General features: G+C 48.6%; 1 protein-coding gene across 3 annotated transcripts in view; it reads left to right on the top strand.

Moving 5' to 3' along the window:
* WDHD1 (WD repeat and HMG-box DNA binding protein 1) overlaps positions 1-12,286 on the top strand; it is a 125,308-nt gene extending 113,022 nt beyond the window's left edge. For all 3 annotated transcript variants that reach the window (XM_077269941.1, XM_077269924.1, XM_077269934.1), the window contains exons 23-26: positions 7,685-7,834; positions 8,014-8,111; positions 10,361-10,496; positions 11,386-12,286. In XM_077269941.1, the coding sequence (XP_077126056.1) occupies positions 7,685-7,834; positions 8,014-8,111; positions 10,361-10,496; positions 11,386-11,583 (582 nt within the window). In that variant the 3' untranslated portion in view covers positions 11,584-12,286. The remainder of the gene's footprint in view (positions 1-7,684; positions 7,835-8,013; positions 8,112-10,360; positions 10,497-11,385) is intronic.
* The last annotated feature ends 809 nt before the right edge of the window (positions 12,287-13,095 follow it).

The following is a 13,095-nucleotide window of genomic DNA, read 5'->3' as shown; positions in this document are numbered from 1 at the left end:
GCCTATGTGGCGTCATGGAAAGATCGCGTCCCTGCAGATCGGGTGAAAGGGTTAACTCCATTTTCACCTGATCTGCAGAGACAGGGGGAGTGGTACTTCAGCCCAGGGGGGGTGGCTTCACCCCCCCCGTGGCTACGATCGCTCTGATTGGCTGTTTCACTTTCAACAGCCAATCAGAGCGATTTGTAATATTTCACCTATGAAAATGGTGAAATATTACAATCCAGCCATGGCCGATGCTGCAATAGCATCTGCCATGGCTGGAGACCCCGATCTGCCCCCCCCCCCCACCACCACCGATCGCCCCCCCAGTCATCCTTTCTGCCCCGATCTCCTGTCCGCTCCCCTCCTCCCTCCTGTCCGCTCCCCCGGTCCTCTTGTCCGCTCCCCCGGTCCTCCGCTCCCCCCCCCCCCCCTCCCCCGTGTTCCGATCCCACCCCCCCATACTTACCTAGCTTCGATGTCCCTCCCGGTGTCCGGCCGTCTTCTCCATGGGCGCCGCCATCTTGGAAAATGGCGGGCGCATGCGCAGTGCGCCCGCCGAATCTGCCAGCCGGCAGATTCATTACAAGTACATTTTGATCGCTGTGGTAGGTTCTATCGCAGCGATCAAAATAAAAAAATAATAAATAAACCCCCCCCCCTTTATCACCCCCATAGGTAGGGACAATAATAAAATAAAGAAAATATTTTTTTTTCTTTTTCCACTAGGGTTAGGGTTAGAACTAGGGGTAGGGTTAGGGTTACGGGTAGGGTTAGGGGTAGGGTTATGGCATGTGCACACAGTGCGGATTTGGCTGCGGATCCGCAGCGGATTGGCCGCTGATCCGCAGCGGATTGGCCGCGGATCCGCAGCGGATGGGCCGCGGATCCGCAGCGGATGGGCCGCGGATCCGCAGCGGATGGGCCGCGGATCCGCAGCGGATGGGCCGCGGATCCGCAGCGGATGGGCCGCGGATCCGCAGCGGATGGGCCGCGGATCCGCAGCGGATTGGCCGCTGCGAATTCGAAGCAGTTTTCCATCAGGTTTACAGTACCATGTACACCTATGGAAAACCAAATCCGCTGTGCCCATGGTGCGGAAAATTCCGTGCAGAAACGCTGCGTTGTATTTTCCGCAGCATGTCAATTCTTAGTGCGGATTCCGCAGCGTTTTACACCTGTTCCTCAATAGGAATCCGCAGGTGAAATCCGCACAAAAAAACACTGGAAATCTGCTGTAAATCCGCAGGTAAAACGCAGTGCCTTTTACCTGCAGATTTTTCAAAAATCGTGCGGAAAAATCTCACACGAATCCGCAACGTGGGCACATAGCCTTAGGGTTAGGGTTGGAATTAGGGCTAGGGTTTGAAATAGGGTTAAGATTAGGCTTGTGGTTAGGGTTACGGATAGGGTTAGGGGTGTGTTGGGGTTACAGTTGTGGTTAGGGTTGGGATTAGGGTTACGGTTGGGATTAGGGTTAGGATTAGGGTTAGGGTTGGAATTAGGGTTACGGGTGTGTTGCGGTTAGGGTTGTGGTTAGGGGTGTGTTGGGGTTAGGGTTGTGATTAGGGTTATGGCTACAGTTGGGATTAGGATTAGGGGTGTGTTGGGGTTAGTGTTGAAGTTAGAATTGAGGGGTTTCCACTGTTTAGGCACATCAGGGGTCTCCAAACGCAACATGGCGCCACCATTGATTCCAGCCAATCTTGCGTTCAAAAAGTCAAATGGTGCTCCCGCCCTTCCAAGCCCCGACGTGCGCCCAAACAGTGGTTTACCCCCACATTTGGGGTACCAGCGTACTCAGGACAAACTGGGCAACAACTGTTGGGGTCCAATTTCTCCTGTTACCCTTGCAAAAATAAAAAATTACTTGCTAAAACATAATTTTTGATTTTCACGGCTCTGCGTTATAAACTTCTGTGAAGCACTTGGGGGTTGAAAGTGCTCACCACACATCTAGATAAGTTCCTTCGGGGGTCTAGTTTCCAAAATGGGGTCACTTGTGGGGTGTTTCTACTGTTTAGGCACATCAGGGGCTCTGCAAATGCAATGTGACGCCCGCAGACCATTCCATCAAAGTCTGCATTTCAAATGTCACTACTTCCCTTCCGAACCCCGACGTGTGCCAAAACAGTGGTTTACCCCCACATATGGGGTATCAACGTACTCAGGAGAAACTGGACAACAACTTTTGGGGTCCAATTTCTCCTATTACTCTTGCAAAAATAAAAAATTCTGGGCTAAAAAAATATTTTTGAGGAAAGGAAACACATTTATTATTTTCACGGCTCTGCGTTATAAACTTCTGTGAAGCACTTGGGGGTTCAAAGTGCTCACCACACATCTAGATAAGTTCCCTTGGGGGTCTAGTTTCCAAAATGGAGTCACTTGTGGGGAGTTCCTACTGTTTAGGCACATCAGGGGCTCTGCAAACGCAACCTGACGCCCGCAGAGCATTCCATCAAAGTCTGCATTTCAAAACGTCACTACTTCCCTTCCGAACCCCGACGTGTGCCAAAACAGTGGTTTACCCCCACATATGGAGTATCAGCGTACTCAGGAGAAACTGGACAACAACTTTTGGGGTCCAATTTCTCCTGTTACCCTTGGGAAAATAAAAAATTGTGGGCTAAAAAATCATTTTTGAGAAAAGAAAAATTATTTTTTATTTTCATGGCTCTGCGTTATAAACTTCTGTGAAGCACTTGGGGGTTCAAAGTGCTCACCACACATCTAGATTAGTTCCTTGGGAGGTCTAGTTTCCAAAATGGGGTCACTTGTGCGGGAGCTCCAATGTTTAGGCACACAGGGGCTCTCCAAACGCGACATGGTGTCCGCTAACGATTGGAGCTAATTTTCCATTCAAAAAGTCAAATGGCACGCCTCCCCTTCCGAGCCTTGCCGTGCACCCAAACAGTGGTTTACCCCCACATATGAGGTATCGGCGTACTCAGGAGAAATTGCCCAACAAAATTTAGGATCCATTTTATCCTGTTGCCCATGTGAAAATGAAAGAATTGAGGCTAAAAGAAATTTTGTGTGAAAAAAAAGTACTTTTTCATTTTTGCGGAACAATTTGTGAAGCACCTGGGGGTTTAAAGTGCTCACTATGCCTCTAGATGAGTTCCTTGGGGGGTCTAGTTTCCAAAATGGGGTCACTTGTGGAGGAGCTCCAATGTTTAGGCACACAGGGGCTCTCCAAACGCGACATGGTGTCCGCTAAAGATTGGAGCCAATTTTTCATTCAAAAAGTCAAATGGCGCTCCTTCCCTTCCGAGCCTTACCATGTGCCCAAACAGTGGTTTACCCCCACATGTGAGGTATCAGCGTACTCAGGACAAATTGGACAACAACGTCCGTGGTCCAGTTTCTCCTTTTACCCTTGGGAAAATAAAAAAAATTGTTGCTAAAAGATCATTTTTGTGACTAAAAAGTTAAATGTTCATTTTTTACTTCCATGTTGCTTCTGCTGCTGTGAAACACCTGAAGGGTTAATAAACTTCTTGAATGTGGTTTTGAGCACCTTGAGGGGTGCAGTTTTTAGAATGGTGTCACTTTTGGGTATTTTCAGCCATATATAACCCTCAAAATGACTTCAAATGTGAGGTGGTCCCTAAAAAAAATGGTTTTGTAAATTTTGTTGTAAAAATGAGAAATCACTGGTCAAATTTTAACCCTTATAACTTCCTAGCAAAAAAAAAAATTGTTTCCAAAATTGTGCTGATGTAAAGTAGACATGTGGGAAACGTTATTTATTAACTATTTTGTGTCACATAACTCTCTGGTTTAACAGAATAAAAATTCAAAATGTGAAAATTGCGAAATTTTCAAAATTTTCGCCAAATTTCCGTTTTTTTTTCACAAATAAACTCAGAAATTATCGACCTAAATTTACCACTAACATGAAGCCCAATATGTCACGAAAAAACAATCTCAGAATCGCTAGGATCCGTTGAAGCGTTCCTGAGTTATTACCTCATAAAGGGACACTGGTCAGAATTGCAAAAAACGGCAAGGTCATTAAGGCCAAAATAGGCTGGGTCATGAAGGGGTTAAGTAGTTTTCCTTTAATTAGATTCACCTGGAAAACTAATTATCACATGTGTTTCAGATTGATTTTAGTGATCCATTGAGCCCTGAGACACAATACCATTCACTAGTTTATTTGAAAAACAAAACAATTAAATCTTTACGACACTTCATCCAATTTGCATAATAATTTGGAACACAGTGTATGTGTGTGTATATGTGTATAAATGTGTGTGTGTACTGTATATAATCCTCAAATAGGTAATTTTCTGCTACATTCACTGTTAAAGAGAACCAGTCATCCCCAAAATCGAAGTTGAGCTAAGCCCACCGGCATCAGGGGCTTATCTACAGCATTCTGTAATGCTGTAGATAAGCCCCCGATGTAACCTGAAATATGAGAAAGAGAGGTTAGAGTATGCTCACCCAGGGGCGGTCCTACTGTGGTTCTGTCCGATGGGCGTCGCGGTCCGGGGCCTCCCATCTTCTTACGATGACATCCTCTTCTTGTCTTCGCGCTGCGGTTCCCTTTAAGGTTTACATGTGCGCATACTGTGAAATACACATGCAGTGTAAGCTCTCCTGCAAAACAGCTTCCTGTAAAGCGGAGCGAATTCCCCCTCTCAATATATTAGGTTTTTTTTGTTTGTTTTTTTCCCAATATCACAATCTGTTATAGAAAAAACAAGTCTTGAAATTTTCACAGCTGTGACTGCGGCTTTTTAAGACTGCAATACCTATTAGATGGCTGTCGGCTACGAGTTCCTGTGCTAAAGCTGGTGGCTCATCTTAAGCAGGACAATGCAATCTCCAGTCAGAAATCATACATGTGCGATCGACACCAGTCAGCCGGGGCCCCCCCAAACACAATAGACTGTCGTCCGAAACCATTCACATTGGCGGGTGAAGCTAACATTAGTCTAATGTTTATGGGGCCTTAAAGCTTATGCTTCCTGTCCATTCGGAGTTTACAACTGTTTCCTTGTGAGAGACAGGATTGCAATGACATGTAACACCTTTATACACTGCAGATAACACTGGATACACTAATGCAATGTCACAGCTCACCTCCTTCTATACAATGACGGGTAACACCTCTATATGCAGTAGATAACACAGGATCCTCCATTCCCAATAGGGGGATGTCACAGCTCACCCCCTCCTCCTCCTGTACCATGACTAATAACACCTTTACATACAGTAGTTAATACAGCATTCACAATATGTGATATCACAGCTCCCCTCCTCCTCCTGTACAATGACTGATAACATCTCTATATACAGTAGATAACAGAGGATCCACCATTCACAATAGGTGATGTCACAGCTCACCTCCCCTCCTGTACAATGACTGATAACATCTCTATATACAGTAGATAACACAGGATCAATCATTCACAATAGGCGATATCACAGCTCACCTCCTTCTATACAATGATGGGTAACACCTCTATATGCAGTAGATAACACAGGATCCTCCATTCCCAATAGGGGGATGTCACAGTTCACCCCCTCCTCCTCCTGTGCCATGACTAATAACACCTGTACATACAGTAGTTAATACAGCATTCACAATAGGTGATATCACAGCTCACCTCCCCCTCCTGTACAATGACTGATAACATCTCTATATACAGTAGGTAACACATGATCCACCATTCACAATAGGTGATGGCACAGCTCACCTACCCTCCTGTACAATGACTGATAACACCTCTATATACAGTAGGTAACACAGGATCCACCATTCACAATATGTGATGTCACAGCTCACCTTCCCCTCCTGTACAATGACTGATAACATCTCTATATACAGTAGATAACACAGGATCCACCATTCACAATAGGTGATGTCACAGCTCACCCCCTCCTGTACAATGACTGATAACACCTCTATATACAGTAGATAACACAGGATGCACCATTCACAATAGTTGTCACAGCTCACCCCCTCCTCCTGTACAATGACTGATAACACCTCTATATACAGTAGATAACACAGGATCCACCATTCACAATATGTGATGTCACAGCTCACCTTCCCCTCCTGTACAATGACTGATAACATCTCTATATACAGTAGATAACACAGGATCCACCATTCACAATAGGTGATGTCACAGCTCACCCCCTCCTGTACAATGACTGATAACACCTCTATATACAGTAGATAACACAGGATGCACCATTCACAATAGTTGTCACAGCTCACCCCCTCCTCCTGTACAATGACTGATAACACCTCTATATACAGTAGATAACACAGGATCCACCATTCACAACAGGTGATGGCACAGTTCACCTCCTCCTCCTGTACAATGACTGATAACACCTCTATATACAGTAGATAACACAGGATCCACCATTCACAATAAGGGAATGTCACATCTCAACTCCTCCTTTTTTCACATTGATATTTGCACATGCTAATTAGATGCTTCAATACAAAGGATAGGATCAGGGGTTGTTCAATGCTGTTAATGCGCAAGTGAATTTCATGATAGGTCAGGAATTTAGTCTAAAAAATCCTTAGGGTACCGTCACACATTGAAATTTCCATCGCTACGACGTTACGATTCGTGACGTTCTAGCGATATCGTTACGATATCGCTGTGTCTGACACGCTACTGCGATCAGACACCCTGCTGAGAATCGTACGTCGTAGCAGATCGTTTGGAACTTTCTTTCGTCGCTTGATCACCCGCTGACATCGCTGGATCGTTGTGTGTGTGACAGCGATCCAGCGATGTCTTCACTTGTAACCAGGGTAAACATCGGGTAACTAAGCGCAGGGCCGCGCTTAGTAACCCGATGTTTACCCTGGTTACAAGCGTAAACGTAAAAAAACAAACCGTGCATACTAACCCGTCGGTGTCCTTCAGGTCCCTTGCCGTCTGCTTCCTGCTCTGAGTGCCGGCCGAAAAGTGAGAGCAGAGCGCAGCGGTGCTGCGATCTGCTCTCACTGTACGGCTGCACTCAGAGCAGGAAGCAGACGGCAAGGGACCTGAAGGACACCGACGGGTGAGTATGTACTGTTTGTTTTTTTACGTTTACGCTGGTAACCAGGGAAAACATCGGGTTACTAAGCGCGGCCCTGCGCTTAGTTACCCGATGTTTACCCTGGTTACCCGGGGACTTCGGCATCGCTCCAGCGCCGTGATTGCAACGTGTGACCGCAGTCTACGACGCTGGAGCGATATTCATACGACGCTGCGACGTCACGAATTGTGCCGTCGCAGCGATGAAAATTTCAATGTGTGACGGTACCCTTAGTGACCAGTGTGAAAATTGAAAGTTTCTTTTAAAATACAGATTGCGATATAGAGAAATGTTACCAATATAAAAACTACACACAACACAGTCCTGATCTACAATGGGTCCCTGTCTGAGGGCACCTTCCCTTTACCCACATTGCACATATTGGAGCAGGGAATGATGGCATGAGATAGAGGAGATTTGGGATATATTGGTGTTTTGCTGCTGGTGTTGTGTAGACTGGAATAAGGTCTCATGCTAGTAGCACAGATAGTCTCGGAGGAAGATGAGTCCCGCTGTCACTGAGGAGATATTGAGACTTTCAGAGGCCTCATTGCTTTCTGGAGACGTTTATTACATTTTTGCCTAACAGCTGTGGCAAAAGGTAAATGATGCCAAATCTCTTTTTTGGTAAAAGGTATCTGCAAGTCAGAAGAGTCCGGCGCTGCCCGGTGGTTCATCCCGCATCCTCGATAACATGAGCAAATTAACCAAGAAAACCCCCAATGCTACGAAATCGGAGTCTCCGATCATAAAACCTCTGGCTCCAAAGGCAAAACCCAAGCAGGTGATTATGGTGCATCGATGATCTGATCCACAGACTCTCCTGAAAAAAAAAACACGTTTCTTTATTTAACAAGTGCTTAGAAATATTGAAATTATCTGAAGGCGCGAACCAATAAAGATGAACATTTGTCCTTCCTTCTTGAGTTCGGAAAAAAGTCTAATGTGGCAACTTTTATTTAGGGATTGGTTAAATTCACCGAAAAGAAAACACAAAAAAAAGAAAATCCAACACCTCAGCCTCCGCCCAATGCTGCTTCAGAGAAAACTGAACCTAAGAAGTAAGTTTGCTTTAATTCTAAAGGATATGTACAATTTTTGCTTTTTAGAAGTAATAAAAAGATACTGGTAATTCATTTTATTAATAAAGAAAAATGTAACTGATTTTGCTTCTACAGTCTCCATGTATCAGTGTACATAACAGAATGTTCAACGACTGTCTGTAGAGTCTGTAATGATCTTTTCATCTAAGCTCATTTATCACCACATCAAAAGTCCATCTGATGAAGATGACTGAAGAGAAGAGACAAGATCATGGACAGATTCACTGCATTCTGCTGATTGCCCTGCACTCAGATACATAGAGGCTGCTGTAGGAGCCAAATCATGCAAACTGGTAATGAAACTCTAACAAAGCAAAAATACGTTATATCTAAAAATGCATTCTTAACTTAAAAATCATGCTTTCCATAGCCGCTACATAATACCACACTATCTACACCCTCCTCTACTGTAAACCTTTTGTCTTGTATCTGTATAGTACTGGTGCGTCGTCCTGATTATTACGAGGGCGATAATGAGGACCTCTGAGCAATTATGTGGTGGATGCTGGAATTCTGCATCCCCATTGGCTAGACAACACCCCTGAGAGACCCTCCTCATGAACTTTGTCTTCCCCGTTCAGAGTCTGCGTTTGCTAACGTGCATATAAATACATTATGCAACATGCTATATGCTTAGACTTACATGAGCACCCCCCTCGATCTGCACCCTCTATCCTGACAAGCACAAGCGCCCCCTCTCGGACTGCACAAGCGCCCCCTCCCCCCTCTGTGTCTGCACGAGCGCCCCCTCTGTGTCTGCACGAGCGCCCCCTCTGTGTCTGCACGAGCGCCCCCTCTCTGTCTGCACGAGCACCCCCCCCCTGTCTGCACGAGCACCCCCCCCTGTCTGCACGAGCGCCCCCTCTCGGTCCGCACGAGCACCCCCTCTCGGTCCGCACGAGCACCCCCTCTCGGTCCGCACGAGTGCCCCCTCCCCCCCCCTGTCAGCACGAGCGCCCCCTCCCGGTCCGCACGAGCGCCCCCTCCCGGTCCGCACGAGCGCCCCCTCCCGGTCCGCACGTGCGCCTCCTCCCGGTCCGCACGTGCGCCTCCTCCCGGTCCGCACGTGCGCCTCCTCCCGGTCCGCACGTGCGCCCCCTCCCCCCCCTCGGTCCGCACGAGCGCCCCCCCTCGGTCTGCACGAGCGCCCCCCCTCGGTCTGCACGAGCGCCCCCCCTCGGTCTGCACGAGCGCCCCCCCTCGGTCTGCACGAGCGCCCCCCCTCGGTCTGCACGAGCGCCCCCCCTCGGTCTGCACGAGCGCCCCCCCTCGGTCTGCACGAGCGCCCCCCCTCGGTCTGCACGAGCGCCCCCCCTCGGTCTGCACGAGCGCCCCCCCCCTCGGTCTGCACGAGCGCCCCCCCCTCGGTCTGCACGAGCGCCCCCCCTCGGTCTGCACGAGCGCCCCCCCTCGGTCCGCACGAGCGCCCCCCCTCGGTCCGCACGAGCGCCCCCTCTCCCCTCTCGGTCCGCACGAGCGCCCCCTCTCCCCTCTCGGTCTGCACGAGCGCCCCCCTTCGGTCTGCACGAGCGCCCCCCTTCGGTCCGCACGAGCGCCCCCCCTCGGTCCGCACGAGACCCCCCCTCTCGGTCCGCACAAGACCCCCCCTCTCGGTCCGCACGAGACCCCCCCCTCTCGGTCCGCACGAGACCCCCCCCCCTCTCGGTCCGCACGAGACCCCCCCTCTCGGTCCGCACGAGACCCCCCCTCTCGGTCCGCACGAGCGCCCCCTCTCGGCCCACACGAGCGCCCCCTCTCGGCCCGCACGAGCGCCCCCTCTCGGCCCGCACGAGCGCCCCCTCTCGGCCCGCACGAGCGCCCCCTTTCGGTCAGCACGAGCGCCCCCTCTCGGTCACAAAGTGTATGTGGCCCTTCGACCTCCAGACTTCTGTTCATAAACACGACCACTGCATTCACCATAACGAGCAGCAGATTGCTGTGGTCACAGGTGTCGTAAATCCTCATAACCAGAACAGTCTGCAGAGCCTCAGAAATATGGCCAGTTAGAAACATCAAAGACCCCATTGCATCAGCGAGGACCGTGCACTCACTGCTACTATAACTACGTCAGTCCTATTATTTATGGATGAAAAGCGGCAGATTTTGCGTCAGTGATTGTTACGTTTGCATACAGTAGAAATGACCAGTGGCATTAATATCAGGTTGTGTTTGTACTCCGTCCGTCATCGTGGCTGATATCTTTGCAGATGTAAGACTGGCTTCCAGCTATGGTTGGATGAGAATCGTCAGAGCATCTTGTCTGAGAATCCTGACATTGACGAGTCTGAAATCATTAAGGAAGGAATGAGCCGATTCAGGGCACTAACGAACGAAGAGCGGATGGTAAGTACCAGTATGTGCGGCTCGTGATGGAGGGAGGACAGAGGGACCAGGCCACGCATTTATGGAAGTGACTGTTCTCTGTAAGGGCTCAGTCTGCCTGTGCTACATGATTACAAACAGCACGATCACAAGATACAGATCTATTGTATTTAACATCAGATGTGGGTTGTCGGGTCGCTGCGCCCAGAGGCGGGGCCGGATGAATCTTTGCGCCCAGAGGCGGGGCCCCTCGGGACGCTGCGCCCAGAGGCGGGGCCGGATGAATCTTTGACCCAGAGGCGGGGCCCCTCGGGACGCTGCGCCCAGAGGCGGGGCCGGATGAATCTTTGACCCAGAGGCGGGGCCCCTCGGGACGCTGCGCCCAAAGGCGGGGCCGGATGAATCTTTGACCCAGAGGAGGGGGCCCCTCGGGACGCTGCGCCCAGAGGCGGGGCCGGATGAATCTTTGCGCCCAGAGGCGGGGCCGTCGGGGATGCTAGTTAGTATCACTCTTGGCATGGAAGGCTGTTGACAGAAGGCGGCTGCACACAATGAGTGAATTCTGTCTAATGCTGCGTTTTCCCGAGTATTTTTTCAGCAATCATTACTTTCAGCGCCACAGATGTTCCCATCCCCGTTATTAGTGCAAAGGGCGAAATATGCGACTTGCCCGACCCATGGTCTCAGAGATCCACAATGGAAAATGCCCCCTGGGAAAAGTGTCACAACCAGTTTGTCTACCTTCTCACCATTGTGGAATCTACAAAACATAAAGTAACTAATTCATATTTGATTATGGTGATTTCAGCGCCATTTTTCTACCGTGATCACTGAAGCCTGTCGTTATAAGAGCCGCATAGAAGGCCGAGCGCTAACGAGCGTCCTTTATTATCCTTTCCTTTCTCGATAGATGTGGACAGAAAAAGCCAAAGGAGACGATTCTGCTGATCCGAAAAAGAGGAAGCGAGAAGACCAAGAGAATGGTGACTCCCAGAAAGCGGCGGACGAGGAGGAGGCTCAGGACCATAGCGGCAGTGTGAAAAAACGCAAATCTCTGGACCAGTCTACAAATAACAAGCTTTCTGCGTTTGCCTTTAAGAAAGACTGAGGTTACAGAAAAGGCAACCTTCTCTATATGTCGCGGGTATACAGAGAAGAGTGGGGCTGCAGTCTGCCGGTGCGCTGATGACACAGTGGCATTTCTGAGACGAGGTTAGTACGTGTGGGATGTATCAGGGGCTCCGAGGCTTGTATGACGGGCATTTACTGCGTGCACTGCCATGATTCAGGGGTCACACAGCTTCTGCCGACCATCGTGTACAGATGAGAGTACAGCTTATACACACGTCCAGCGTCCCCAGGTCACATCCCATCTCGTGAACTGAACCCTGATACAGATTCGGGGGGCTTAGTTACTTTACAGCAAAGCTAAATCATTATAAAGTAGCACTCTGGAGAAAATGTTTTATCTCTTAGTCCCATTGTCACTATTTTAGTGTTGAAAGGTCTGCTATACCGACTGCTGAATATTGGCACCGCGTTACCCCACCCCGATCATCCAGCGTCTCTCAGTGCAAGTCTATGAGACCAACATGGAAAAGTCTCCGGATGGGGTAACGGGTGCTGTAACTGGTAACGTAGTGCTGGTTCATAACTGCACCACTTGTACACTATGTACATTGCTGAAAGGAATGAAAGCAATGTACAATGTTGTGTTTTTACACAGATTCTCTGTTCACTGATTTTTGTACAAATATTTTATACCTCACAATGTGAATGTCTTGTAAATAAAGATTTATACAATTACTGTTCATCTGGGTTCTACATTTTTATATTCATCCAACCAATATTTATGGTATTCACCTAACAAATGAGTGAATGTATTACATTAATTATCCTGTTTTATAATCCAGAGCTGCACTCACTATTCTGCTGGTGGTCTCTGTGTTACATACATTACATTACTGATCCCGAGTTACCTCCTGTATAATGCTCCAGAGCTGTACTCACTATTCTGCTGATGCAGTCACTGTGTATATACATTACATTACTGATCCTGTACTGATCCTGAGTTACATTCTGTATTATGCACCAGAGCTGCACTCACTATTCTGCTGGTGCAGTCACCGTGTGCATAAATTACATCACTGAGCCTGAGTTACGTCCTGTATTATAGTTGTGACGGATCGTGAGGGGGGGGGGGTTGACTTCAGTCACCTCTGGGGAGGGGAGAGAATGACCCAGCAGGGATCGGCTCTCTGGTGCCACCACTTACCCCAGGTCAGTCAGGGATTTGCACCGAGGGCAAATAGTCGCTGGAAAGGCTTTCCTTATAGGTACTAGTTATTGAGGCGCTCACAGTGAGGGGGGATATATATCACCATCTCAGGCTATATATATATATATATATATATATATATATATATACGGTATATATATATATCTATATATATAATTGTCTAAGGGTTTTTCCGTCTGTCTGTCTGTCTGTCCCGTTTATTCATTCTCTGATTGGTCGAGGCCGCCTGGGCCTCGACCAATCAGCGACGGGCATAGCATGGCGACGATGATGTCATAATGGAAATCCCGCGGCCTCGACCAATCAGCGACGGACACAGTA

This window comes from Ranitomeya variabilis, chromosome 1, assembly GCF_051348905.1.
Source record: "Ranitomeya variabilis isolate aRanVar5 chromosome 1, aRanVar5.hap1, whole genome shotgun sequence".
NCBI lineage: Eukaryota > Metazoa > Chordata > Amphibia > Anura > Dendrobatidae > Ranitomeya > Ranitomeya variabilis.
Note: the sequence above shows the minus strand (reverse complement) of the source record. Positions and strands in the feature narration are given on the sequence as shown.